Genomic DNA, 14,283 nt, shown 5'->3' with positions numbered 1-14,283 from the left:
GATGTCACACTCAGTATTAGAGTTGCAAATATGATCCTTTTATTTTGGCCAACTTTAATTATAAAATAGCATTCCTATTTGTTATTTAACTGCTTTCACATCATAAGCATGAATTCTGCTAAAACACTAATTGCTATAAATGGGAGTTATATGTGCATTTTATGGAGAAGGGCTTTCCCCTTAATAACATTAAAATAAATACCAAATTTGGGTATATCCAGAGAACCAGCATATGGGCTGCAATAGTAGGAGCATTGCCAGCAGATCGAGGGAAGTGATTATTTTCCTCTATTTGGCATTGGGGAGGCCACATCTGGAGTATTGCTTCCAGTTTTGGGCCTCCCCCCCCCCAGAAAGGATTTGGACGAATTGGAGATAGTCCAGCTGAGGGCAATGAAAATAATTAGGGGGCTGGGGCACATGGCTTACGAGGGAACTGGGCCTTGAGGGAACTGGGCTTATTTAGTCTGCAGAAGAGAAGAATGAGGGGGGATTTGATAGCAGCCTTCCACGACCTGAAGAGGAGTTCCAAAGAGGATGGAACTAAGCTGTTCTCAGTGGTGGCAGATGACAGAACAAGAAGCAATGGTCTCAAGTTGCAGTGCGGGAGGTCTAGGTTGGATATTAGGAAAAACTATTTCACTAGGAGGGTGGTGAAGCAATGGAATGGGTTACCTAGGGAGGTGGTGGAATCTCCAACCTTGGAGGTTTTTAAGGCCCGGCTTGACAAAGCCCTGGCTGGGATGATTTAACTGGGGTTGGTCCTGCTTTGAGCAAGGGGTTGGACTAGACGACCTCCTGATTCTATGAATATGTAGATAAACATATGGGGTCTCATAACCTCTTCCCACAGTTGAAAGTAAAGGAAGGAATTCTGAGCAAAGACAGCTGTAAGGGTTCTCTCCTGGAGTTCCTTCCTTATCAATTTATTGGGAGTTTGTCAATGCCACAGAATTGGCCATGAGATCTGCCTAGAAACCCTGTGGATCACCATGTAGCTCATGGGGGAAGTGTAGGAGGCAAATAGTTCTAGCCCCGGGTGAGCATTTGGAATCATCCTGGAAGCATTTGGAATCATATTACTAAGATAGCCTTCAGGCCGTTTTTGCCCCTAAAGTCCTTGCAATGGGAGCTCTCAATAGCAAAGATAATGAGGGTGTATTATCTTTTCTAAGGAATCTCTGTGGGGCTGGAGGAGGATGAACTTTCCCCCCTCTGTTCCCTCCCCAACCAACAAGGATTGGGATCATCATGCACAGATCAAGGTGCATGAGCATGTGAGCTTCTATCGTCTGATAATTAGAAAGTGTCCTTTATCAAGAATGATTCCATCGTTTTTTTTTTTTTTAGCATATGTTTGGATTCTTACTAATAATGGGATGAGCTGGAGGTAGTTTTAATTTGGTAAAACCTCAGCTGTGGTATATTTTATTTGCAGTTTTGGATTTATGGTCTATGGAAACCAATGACAGACCCCCAAACTTTCTGAGGCAAGTTATTGGAATTCTAAAAATCAGAAGACATAGGAATGTGAATGAAGATAGAGCATAGGACTAAAAGCGTGAATTAACTGCAGCAAGAGAGAAGAAAAGAGAAGCAACAGAAGAAAATTAGTCATATGGAATAAAAACGTCTATTGCTCTTATTGCCCATTAGTGCTGTATCTTACTCCAGGTTTTGGCATGAAATGACTATAATGACAAATAACTAATATTGTTGCTATACCCACATTTTCTGCCGTCCCCTGGGATCCTCTAACCTTAAGATTTTGCCATTTGTGAAACCCTTCTATTAAATGCAATTGTTGAATAAACACATTAATCTGAAATGGTTAACAATTTTTAAAATATCTGGTATAACTTATTTTCGGGAATAAAGAATTAAGGCAGAAATATGTGAAGAGTATAAAGAAAGGGTTATGAGTGCTGCTTAGCTTAAATGCACTCTTCTTTTAGTGTTATAACAGATAAATATTTAAAGAAAATAAAACTTAACAAGCAGAGCACAAACTCAGGGGAAATTCTCCCCACTACTTACAGAGAATACTCGGGCACTGCATCCTGTAAGGCAGGGAGTTCTCGCACATACTCATTATAAAACCATTTCACTTTGAAGTGCAAATTCATATAATCTGTGCTCTTGCATAACCGCTGCTTTTCATGTTCTATAGAATAGAGAAAATAAAAACATTTCATAAAGTTCTGATTGTAAATAACATTCTTGTGTCTCAATGCCATTTCTAACATTACTAGCACTAGTGAAATAAATTATACAGTACTTGCAGCTAAGGGCAAGTGGTCTAATTTCTCAGAAGAACTCAGCACCCACAGTTTCAACTGTGGCTTCTCAGCACCTGGAAAATGTCAGGCCACAAATTATGTAAAACATTTTGAAGCCTCCATCGCTGAAATGATCTGTAGCTATTTGTGAAGTAAAGAGAATACTTTCACAGATTAAGTAGAATACTATAGTGTCTTGCTGCAAAAGTGGAGAATGAATATTCAATAAAAGAAGGAGAATATTCTAATAATTTATATATCAAACTCTCTTCTCTTATTCTGATTCCTCTTTGAGTGGTATGAAGTGCACTGGAAAAGAAGATAGGCAAGAAATAAAAATACAAGCACGAGGTAATCAAAAGAAAATAATAGCTAGCCGTAACTATTGGAAAAGTCTGAAGAAGTGACTACTGTAGCTTTAAACAGGTTACACTTATAGTGTGTAGTTAATACTCAATAAATTGCAGAAGTGGGAAGAAGAAGACACCCCTACAACTCTTAATATATTTGATTTTTTTCCTCCTCCGCACCACTGTGATGGGGCAAAGCGGCCCCGCCCTGGCACAGCAGGGGTTAACCCTTCCTTCCTGGGAGAGGAAGCCCTGCCTTGGAAGCCCTGCTGGGCATGCTCCAAATGGAGACTAGGTATAAAAGCCTCCAAAGCTGCTCACTTGGGGCTGACTGCTGAAGGAGAAGGATGCACACAGCCAGCTCCTGAGGAGGGGCAGCCAATGCTTGGGGCTCCAGGAGCCAGCCTAGCCACCCCACACCCTGCATCTCAGACGGAGGACCCGCCAGAGGGGAACGGACTGGAACCCATGTCTCCGGAGGAGACCACGATATTGAAGGTAGGAAGTGACCCAGGGGAACTTGAGGGATAAGCAGCATTAGAGCAGCACTGACGCTCGGCGTGTTGTGGCCGGATACCTGCCGAGCCAACGGCAAGGGGAACCGCGCCATTAGGCGAGCCCTGGGTCGGGACTTGGTGGAGAGGGAGGGCCCGGGTCCCCCTACACCTCTGGCCATTGGGCCACACTACCCTGAGACTGAGGGGAGTTACATGGACTCTGGCTGTTGGGCCACACTACCCTGCTACTTAGGGAGAGACGATGGATGGGACACCACCAGGAGGGGGTGCTCCACTGGGCAAAACTAATTCCCAGAGACAACCAGTAGGAGGTGCCGAGTGGTGAGGCCCAACCCCGTTACAACCACCAATAGAAGAGCCATTTTGATAGTGTCATTTTATTAAACTGCTTTTTAAATTTGGTGCCTCCACCTTGCCTACATATTCCTATCCAGGGATGTAAGGGAGGGAAGTTTCTCCCAATACACAGGACAGCTAGAAGATGTGTTTTACCCTGGTAGCAATTTTTGTCAGTATCTCAGTTGTGCAGAAATTGTATTACAGTAGGGGAGTGGAATGGGGGCACTGTTCCTAAACACTGTGTGTTTGTTGCTTGTAAACTCTATTTACTTAGAGCATTTCAATTTCATGAAAAGCACAGGTAAAGTTGTGCCTTTCCAGGGATCACTTTACACCTGGGCCCAGCAAGCAGGCTTTGCATGTGGCCATTTTCTACTTTTTTAAAACCACATTCCAAATCTGTATTCGGGTTTTGGAATAAAGGGCCTCTCTCTACAACTATTTTGGAAGTTGCAAAAATTCGAACCCCTCCCACCCCCCCTTTTCAGATAAATCAAAAAGTTTCACTTGGATTTTGAGCTTTTTCATTTTAATTGTTTTTTTTTATAAAATTGAAGGAACGTTCTAAATGAAAAATGGTTTCAAACAGAAAATTCTAAACGTTTAGACTGAAACAGTGAAGTGAAATGATGCAAATTTGTGAAATGTTTTGGTTCACCTGAAACGACAGTTTTCACTGTGTGTGTAAAAAAAAAAAAAAAAATTCACCCAGCTCTACTTCCAACACCAAAGAATCTCACTACTTGAAAAAACTGTAATAATCCTAACTTTAGACATATGTAAAAGCTATCTTGCAGGCATTCCACTTTAATAATAATGCTGATGTGTGGTCCACCTAAATAACAAGGGAATACAAGAGAAGACCAGGTGTGGGGGGGATGTGGAACTTTTTACTGTAGATGAAGGAACCATGAAATGTATGCCTTTATCTCCCACCAGCTGTGCATTGAAGGACTGTGCCATCAAACAGGGAGGAAGAGAATGAACAATTTGATTATGGCAACTTCGTATATTGTTAAAATGTTTCCATACCAAGGAATGGGTAAGAGCTTATGATCAATACCAATACACTTCATGTATGGATTTCATGTAAAATGCTGACAAGCTGTAGTTATCAAAGGAAGGACAAGTTCCCTTTTTATGAATAAAGTATGTACAAATTTCCTTTAAAAATAAACTGTGCAATTGCATAATATCCAAAGCTAGTACTGGTGTTCTGTTGCCTCAGGCAAACTAGCAAATCTGTGCCTACCAGCCCACAGTTTTCTGTCAATTGTATTTTGCTGTCCTAGACTACCACCTGCATAGTAGTGAGCCACTAGCAGTTACAAATCATCCAAACAGTTCCCAATCTTTGCTCTACCTCTTTGCCACTGCAAAAATGTAGAAAATGTTAGAGTTTGATTTTTTTTTTAAACAAGCCAAAGAGAGCAAGAGATATTTTTGTGTGACTTGACTTCATATTACCGTCTCTCCATACAGTTACCCAGCCAGCACTTTAAAGATGAAAATAAAACAAACTAGAAAACTTTACATTTGATGAATTGCAAAGCCAGATTCAAACACTCTTAACTGTTACTATGATTTCAGCGCTTTTATTAACCCAACCATGATATGCAGAATTAATGAGAACGTAAGTGTTGGTTTCACACAGTCCAGTAGAGTTTAAATGAGTCTTTAACATTTATTTAGTAGCTAGATATACTACATGTTTAATTTTAACAACTGAGATTCAAATCTCTCATTAAATTTACAAAACAAAACATTTAAGTAGTTCCTCAAACTGCTGCATAATAATTTTGTATACAATTTCATCTCTGGAATGTAAATGAGCCTAACCTTCAGTGCTAGGAATATTTTACAAGAATAAAAATGCTTCATAAAAATTGTTATCTCTAATCTAATCATCTAGTTGAAGAAAAAATATTATTTTTTATTAGCTAAGTACAGTATTCCTAAAAGGCTTATTTTTATATAAAGAGCCAAATTCTGACCTAGTAGGTAGGCATGGGGATCCTCCCACTGACTTTAACAGCTGTAGTTTGTAGCAAAACTAGGCTAAAAATATTCACTTTTGCAGACACTTACTCATAATCTACTTTCAAGCATTTCAACACACATCAATATTCTTGATTACAAGATATCCCCCCGCTGTCGGCTTTTATCACCCTTTTGCCTGAGCTCTCAATGGAGAAGATGGCAACACGAAGTGGTAAGACATGTTGTTTGCTTTCCCTGACCTATCTTAATAGAAAAAACTATTGTGAAGAGAACTTACTCCACTTTCTTGTATGTTCCCAAAGCTACCTTAGGAAACTCAACTGACACATCTTTGCACCAAGAAAACAATTTAAAATGTATCTCAGTTTTTAAAAGGCATCATTGCTCAATGAACGCTGGAAATGGAACAGTGGAAATCACCAGGAGCCCATTTCCAAATATGCAATAAAACAGTTGTTCAATCAAAGGAAAGAGTCTTCAGATTCAGCAAGACAGATGCTTAGGAACCTAATAAATTCACCATCCATTTTGGTCAATTTCACGGTTATAGGATTTTAAAAATCATAAATTTCATGATTTCAGCTATTTAAATCTGAAATTTCATGGCGTTGTAATTGTAACCCAAAAAGGAGTTGTGTGTGGGGGAAGGGTCGCAAGGTTATTGTAGGAGGGGTTGTGGTACTGCTCCAGCAGCAGTGCAGAAGTAAGGATGCCATGGTATGGTATTGCTATCCTTACTTCTGCGCTGCTGCCTGCAGAGCTGGGCCCTCAGTCAGCAGCCACCACTTTCTGTCCGCCCAGCTCTGAAGGCAGCTGCGCGGAAATAAGGGTGGCATTGTATGGTATTGTCACCTTTACTTCTGCACTGCTGCTGATGGGGCACTGCCTTTAGAGCTGGGCACCTGGCCAACAGCTGCCACTCTGTGGCTACCCAGCTCTGAAGTCAGCAAAGAAGTTAAGGTGGCAATACCACAATCCCACTAAAATAACCCCTGCAACTCCCTTTTGGGTCAGGACCCCCAATTTGAGAAACTTTGGTCCCCGCCGTGAAATCTGTATAGTATAGGGTAAAAGCACACAAAAGACCAGATTTCACAGCCCGTGATGTGTTTTTTATGGCCATGAATTTGGTAGGGCCCTACAGATGCCATATAAACACATTGGCATAACTGAAGGGAAGGGAGTCCCAGAGATGCCCTGCCTCGCCTCCTCTTGAAATTGTACCAACAGATGGACAGCTGTCCCATACTCAGCAATCTTTGTTGCTGTGATTAGATACAAACAGAAATGGGTCCAAGTCAAAAGGCATGGACATGGATCCAAACTTCCCCAACATTTGTATGTGTAGGTCCAGGGTGTTAATTGAGCCCATTATAGAGATGGGGCTGGCAGTAAAGTTTTAGACTAGGGACCAGATTTATAAAGGTATTTAGGCATTTCAAATGCAAATAGGTACCTAACCTGCTTTGTATATCATACTTAGGCATCTAACTGCCATTGAAACCTATTTTGATCTTTGGTACCTATTTACCTTTGTAAATCTAGATCTAGGCCCTAGAGCTAAACTTCATCAAACATTTAGGCTCATTTTTCCATATACAAACAATAGGCAGTCACCTAGAAGGTAGAAAATAAATCTCCATTTATTAAAATACCTTAAAGCTACCATATGTCTTGAAAAATATACAAAAACTTTATTCAACTTCATCTGTTCATAAAGGAATAATGCACCAAAAAAATTTGTGCCCTGTCAAAATTAATGGATAAGCTTCTAAAATACAATTAAAGTAGTTTTCTTTGAAAATTATTTGATTGAGTCCTATGTGTATAAAAGTGTCTACTGGACAATTTCAATTATAAACAGTTACAGTGAAGAGCTTATGTTTTCATCTCATTACTGTTTGCTCCAATGGTGACTTCTGTTAAGTAACCTAATTAAACTCTCTTCTATTAACTGTACAGTAGCTTGATTGTCAGGTTCTAAGTTAACATACTAAAAGCAGAAGAAAAGGAAAAATACAGGAGAAATGCTGAGCTATTTTACAACTCTGTTTATTTTTTTTCTTCGAGTAAAAATAATCAGGAGAATAGAGTCAAAATTAAGATGTTTGTTTCTATTTTAGCCCTAGAAACTTGGGCAGTTTCAATAAGTACCATGTGAGATATCAAAAACTGATTGCAAAATGCATACAGTGAATTAGTATGAGAATTATATGGTAATGAATTTCAGTTCATGCCTCAGTGTATCTATTGTACCTATCAAAGGATTGAAGATGTAGCTGCTAACCTAGAGGCGTCACATCAGTTTGAGTAGAATACTGTCTAGATTCGATTAAGACAGACTGGAAGTCAGCACAGTTTTTTTGGCCTCTTGTGAATCTGGTCAGGATAGGCAGATAGCTTGGGGGAGGAAGAAAGTGGAAGAGGCCAGGAGACCTTGAGGAGAATTAGGGTCATTTGCAGGCCTGCTAAAGGAAGGTTGGGTGGGATAAAGGCCTCTCAGTGGCAGTACATTTCATACTTCCAACTCCTTGCCTTAAATGTCAAGGCCTTTTGTCTCCCACTACTCTGCTTGCCTGTGTATTCTCTCACACTGCCACCTGGGTCTAGAAATGAACTCCCGGAGCCCATGTCCCATGCAACTGTGTTTATCCCCAGTCAAAAACCCAGCACTTTCCTGCTGCTCCCTATTTCTCAGACAACTTAATTAAAATAAAAAGGGAACTAGAATGATGTGTACATTGCATAAGCAATTAATCTCCTGTCAGGTATTGTGTTAATTTCATTGTCCCTAATCCTTCTGTTTGCCTGTGTTAAGGCTACAGCATGTCCAATTTAGGGTTGGATTGTCTCTAGTACACAGTGTGTGGGAGAAGGCTTTATGTAGCGTCCAGAGAGCTGCAGAGAGTCCAGAGACAATCACAGACCCTGCGCAAGAGTGCAGACGCTCCCTCTGTGTACTGAACATTGCCCAAAAGGAGACAGGGAAAGATGGGGTTATGACCTCTTTATGCTGGGCCCAGCGTACTTAGCAGGCCAGGTACACAGGAGGAGGCTGTGCCATTTTAAATGATGATGCAGATTACACCCTAACATGGAGTATATTTTGCATGATACTTCTCTGAGTTCTAATTGTGGTGGAGCACCTCGGCAGAGTCCCCTACAGATAGGGCTGTGTCCGTCTGGCACAATGCAGATCTTGGATTGGTAAACTACTCAGAGCAGGGATCTATCCTCTTTACTTTGTCTGGAAAGGGCCAAGCACACCTACCATCTGACCCTGTAGAACCAAGGGAGAGTTATAATAATTGATTATTATGATCTGGTAGTCCAGCTCTTCAGAGACACTTGCATGTTCATCAACATTTGAATGTTTATACAAAAATATGGGTGCTGATGCAAACTGACCCTCCAAGCCCAGTAATCTAAATTCTACTAGAATTTCACTGGAAACCTGCCACTGTTGCACTATCATCATCAGCATAAGTAATGGTGGGAGCATTTGTATAGACACAGCACACGTGTTTTCACCACAATGTCATCTATTCTGATCACAGCAGCTGTGGATGCCACTGAAATAAAAACATCCATTCTTGTGTACCCTAGTACTCCCACCACTGCTCTCACTTGTGAAACTGTTCCTTAGTTGTGCAATGGTGAGAAATTTCCCCCAAAGTGCTAGTGTAGACAGTCCTATATGCTTTGTCTTCAAAGTAATATTCTGGGTGATGGAGCATCCTGTCAGTAAAGAGAGTGCTAATGGCCAAAACTAGTCCTCAGCATATTATGGTTGCCTTAATTGCTGACAAAGTTTCTACACTACTAGAATTGTTTAAATCCTTATCAAAGCTTCTACAAAAAACCCATACTCTATTCCCAAAATACAGGAATAGAAAGAGACATTTCTGAATGTAATACCAATGTTCTCATTTAAAATTTTGTGTATTTGATGGCTCATTCACTCAAAACACTACTTAAAGTTTGTCGTGATATTACAAGCCATGCAGATTTTTGTTCTAGAGTTAGAAATGAGCTTTTTCTATCTCTGGACAATCTTTGTAATACCTTTCATTTATATTTAGTTATTGAAATTCAGATCTAAAATACAATGCATTAGGAATAGGTACAACAGATCACACTTATAATTGAAATTCTTTTTCTCTATATTTTTAAACTTAGAGGATACATTGTACACCAATATCACAAGATATGACTTGCAGTTAAGTTACATGCAGTAGCACATAAGCAGTCAGCCAGCTTCCCACCATGACTATTTTATGTCAGTGTCCACAGTCTATGCTATGATAAAAGTGAGAGACTGAGAACCAGGGGTCTACAAGCCAGCCATGATGAAGACAGATGTCACAATAGTTGCACAATTTGATTGCTTCCAATAGAGCTCAACCCTGTTATGTAACATCCTTTCTTTTAGCACTGAGCCAGTCTCGAACTAAATCTGCCAACTTCAGTGTTTTTTATTTGCAACCATGTTCATCTGGAATCAGGAGTGCCGCCAGCTTTTCTGCCACCCTAGACAGTGAAAGGTCCCTCCCCGAAATGCCGGCCCCCACAGAGGCGGCGGAAGGTCCCGCCGCCGAAATACCGCCGCGGTCACCACCCCCCAAATTGTAGTGCCCTAGGCGACCACCTAGGTCGCCTAATGGGTTGCGCCGGCCCTGTCTGGGATCACATTAGGAATATCACATTCATTTCATTTTTGAGTCAAGACAAATGGGGTCTCTAGCAGTGGAAGCCTAATGCTAATCACCTCTTTGGTTTGGAAGTGCTGTGAAATGTTCCTAGTAGTGCAATGTATCTATCAAGCAATTTATTTGTTCACTGAGATATGTAAGGGTGACATGCCTACTTCCCATTAGAGCTAATGGCACATTACCCCCAGATAACTCAATGCATCATTGAGAAAATATTTGTGAATCAAGGTCTACACAGTGTAGAAGTCAATACATTTACTATGTGTATATTTAATTACACATTCTGTATATGTTTAGGATATTAATAATGCGTGGCCAAAAATTTCAATCTTGGGTGCATAAAGTGTTGCACCTAAATCCATGTTTAGAAATCTATATAAATGGCCTGATTCTTAGAGATGCTGAACTCCTGTTAACTTTAATGGCAGTTATACATGAGTAGCAACTCTGACAGTCCAGCCACTTATTTAGGTGCCTCATTATGGATTTAGGTAGATGCACTCAAGTTTGAAATTTGTGGTCTATACCAGTGGAGTCCCAGCTTTTCAGCTTGCAGCCCAAACATGGTATTTCAAAAAGGTCTAGTGGCCATATACAACATTTTGGGGCAGATTATCTGCCCTATTCTGCTCATGTCCCTGCTGGGGATTCTCCCGGAGTGGGGGAGTCCCCACTGGGCATAATGCTGGTGTAGCTGGCTTCTATAGTTCCCTCCCTGCAGCCATTGGTGCAGGGTGACTGGAGAACATTGTGCTCTGACTATCCCAGATTGGAGACCACAGCCAGCTGTGCAAATTAGAGCAACACCTCAGCTACCACTACCTAACCTTGTTGTTGTAAACAGCTGAACCATTTTTGCTGAAACATCCAAACAAAATTCAGCCTGAGGCAGAGAACAAGCATGGATAATTTCAGACCAAACAATTAAAGTTATGCTAAATGACTGAAAACAAGGGCTTATAATGGAAAATGTTAGGCAACCTAACCCAAACTTTGTAAGCAGTTCCACCTAAAATAAGGCCATGTGAAAGTCATTTGGGGGGGGCAGAGGAGTTCTAAAACAGGCTTTCCTTTGGTTGAAAAACAATGGGATTAAATTATTTGCAATAGTTTGTGATCCCTCAAAGCAATAGTTTGAGAAAGCCACAAAATTTGAATTCAGTGAAGGCCATCTATCTGCATTGTGAGATCATTCAAAATATACACAATTAAGGAGAACTTTCAGTGATCTTTAGATCAGCTCCTCCAATTAAAATTATCTGTCAATTTGTTGATCAGTGTTGTTTACCATTGATATATATTTTACAGTAAGTTAACCAAAGTATCACTGTCTTTAAAATATTTAAACACATATATAGCCTCAAATTTATCTTTTTTTTTTTGCGTTCCACCCAATAAAATAGTATGAAATTAAAAAAGATTGACAATAGGTTAAACTTTTTGTTTTGTTTTGTTGGTTTATAGCAAACTGGTATAGCTAATAACATTAAGATACAACACTGAGTGGCAACAGGAATTCAAATAACGTGGGACAATGATGCATTTAAAATCCCACAGTATTTTCTGCTATTCCGCTGCTCACTGATTTATTTTCTGTGCATTGTTCCACTGCTGATAGCAACAATTCTAAATGGGGGTGGGAGGGGGAGGGAGAAGACCATCCAATGTCCTGCAGCACAGCCCTAGCACCATTGGACAAATAAGTCACACTGCTTATGATTGTCTTCTCATTATCAATCCACGAGCAAACAGCCCTAAGAGTGACCTTCTAAGATCACTTGTGTCCTTGTGTAGAAACTCAATGCTAATGCTGTAATCATGATTCCAGCCCTGACACAGAGTGCTGGAAACCAAAGAGCAGTCACCCGAGTAACAAAAGCTCAAATTGCCACAGTAGCTTTATTAATGTCCTAAACTGTGGCAGTGCTTTTAAAAAAATCCCATCTGCTGAATAGCTCAGCTTTAACTTTGGAGTTTCAGTTTTTCCTTCCCATTTCCACCTAAATATTTTGAAATGTCACATTCTGCCTTCAGATTCTGCTTGAGCACTAATGGCTTCAAAGTTAATACAATGCCTCCTTGCTATATTTTACAAACTATGATTTTATGTGACTCAAGGCACAGATACTAATTTTTGACTGCGCTGTCATTGCTATTTATCTTTACAAACTTAGAGTGGCTTTGCAATTAGCACCACGATGAAACTAAAGGGTAGTAGTACCGTAATGCAACACCCACATGCTTGGTGCATACTTATATAATTGGGATTGTAAATTTGGTCAAGTATCACTATTCTTGTCTGATAATATTAGTAAATTCAATCAAGGGAAGGACTGTAATATGAACAATAAAACTACTCTGAGACTTGTGGTTTCTCAAGCAAAACCGAGACACAGATTTAATGGTAAAAACACCAAATGTTTTGAAAATTACAAGTTTGATGAATTTTGCAGCATCTGTTGTACAAGTTTCTTTTGCAGCTGAAACAACAATGTTTAGACATGGCTGAATATTTATGCAAGAGATGCCAGCTGGAGACAATTTAATTTGGGACTAAAATTATCATGAGCATAAGGAAATAACTAAATCCTTCGGCTCACCAGTGACGAGCCTTGTCTGGGTGCTAAAAAGTGGAAAAGGGTGCAAGGAGACAGCCTCCTTGAGCCCCTGAGCAGGAGCCAGGCACATTCTCACTGGGAATTTCAGGCATTGCTTCCTGCTAGCTACCTGGAGAAGGTCCCAAACCCCCTTCCCTCAGTGTATCAGCCAGCAAGCTTTCGGATGTGAAGGACATGTACATGAGGAAAGGGGGAAGGGAGTCCCCACTGGGCAAAGAGATGGCATACTTGGCTCCTATACCTCCCTCCCTGCAGCAATTAGTGCAGGGTGGTTGGAGAACCCTGCACTATGGCTATCCCCAGCTGACATATTGTGCCTTGGAAATTACCATCAGCTGGTACAAATTAGAACCCACGTCTTGGAACCTTCCTCTGCACCCCACCTCTAGTGGAGGCCAACGCTTAAGCCTCACAGTCTGGACTACTAACTATAGGGCATCTGCCAACCTCTAGAGAGTGGAGGCTGTTTATAGATACTATAATATGAGTCAATTTATGGCCATTCCAGTATGAGTGGAAAAGGGAGTACAGCAGTGTGATGGTGAGCAGTGTAAGAAACCCTAAGATAGGCAGTGTTCCCATAAGGCACATGACTAGGCAAAGCCATGCTCCTGCTCAATTCATGCTGGAGAGAGGACACTGCAGGGAGCAGGGGTTGCATCTGTGGCCTCCTGCTCTGTATGCTCCCCTAGCTCCCAGGAGGCATTATGATCATCTCCAAGCATCAGCACTTGAGTGATGCATCTCCTCCACCTGCCTTTCAGGACTCTGGCCCTGCAGAGGAATAATGGAAACCCTTCAGGATTTTCTGAAACCAATTTCTGTTCTTCTTTAGAAAGAGAATCTCTTTGGAGCATTTTTAACATATTTTCTAGCACTTTTAAGAAAACGGTGGGGGTTCTTGGATTGACTGAAAAGGCCACGTTCTCTGAAACGGACCCCACTGATCAAGCAGAAAAAAGTCCTGCTTATTGTGGCTTCTGAGCTGGCATCTATTCACAGGACATAATGCAGTTGCCAATCTAAGCCTGCCCACTGCCATTTTATCTACTGCACAGAAAAAAACAAACCATCCAATCCTGGTAAAGGCAAAGTTAAAGCTGAGCATTTTATCACAAAAATGTGTTATTTTACTCTTCTCTTTGCACTATATGCAATTGTGGATGAATTAGACTAAGCTCTGCCCTGTAAAAGAAGAGTCACAAATCAATCCAGGAACTTTTTTTAGAGCTTTGGTTAACTCTCCCTTTCTGAACTTTTGAGGATGGTATCTCATCACACTGTTGATGAGGTCTTCCCTGGTAGTCATGTCCCAATGCCTACATTCTTCTTCCAAACTCATAGTAGTGAACCCAGCACTCATACTTGCTGCTAATAGGATGAGGCCTATGAATACTCCCTGAAAGACCCCTTCTCCTGGGCAAATGGAGACACCCTCCAAGAGGATTCCTATATGTTCAAGGACA

The 14,283-nt window shown here is 40.8% G+C and overlaps 1 protein-coding gene across 1 annotated transcript in view; it reads right to left on the bottom strand.

Moving 5' to 3' along the window:
• The window catches only part of UNC13C (unc-13 homolog C), a 402,369-nt gene that overhangs the window by 96,853 nt on the left and 291,233 nt on the right, over positions 1-14,283 (bottom strand). Inside the window, exon 19 of the mRNA XM_065558178.1 lies at positions 2,038-2,164. Coding sequence (XP_065414250.1) covers positions 2,038-2,164 — 127 coding nt within the window. The remainder of the gene's footprint in view (positions 1-2,037; positions 2,165-14,283) is intronic.

This window comes from Chrysemys picta, chromosome 10 (assembly GCF_011386835.1).
Source record: "Chrysemys picta bellii isolate R12L10 chromosome 10, ASM1138683v2, whole genome shotgun sequence".
Taxonomy (NCBI): Eukaryota; Metazoa; Chordata; order Testudines; family Emydidae; genus Chrysemys; species Chrysemys picta.
The sequence above is the reverse complement of the archived record's forward strand: the minus strand, read 5'-3'. Positions and strand labels throughout refer to the sequence as shown.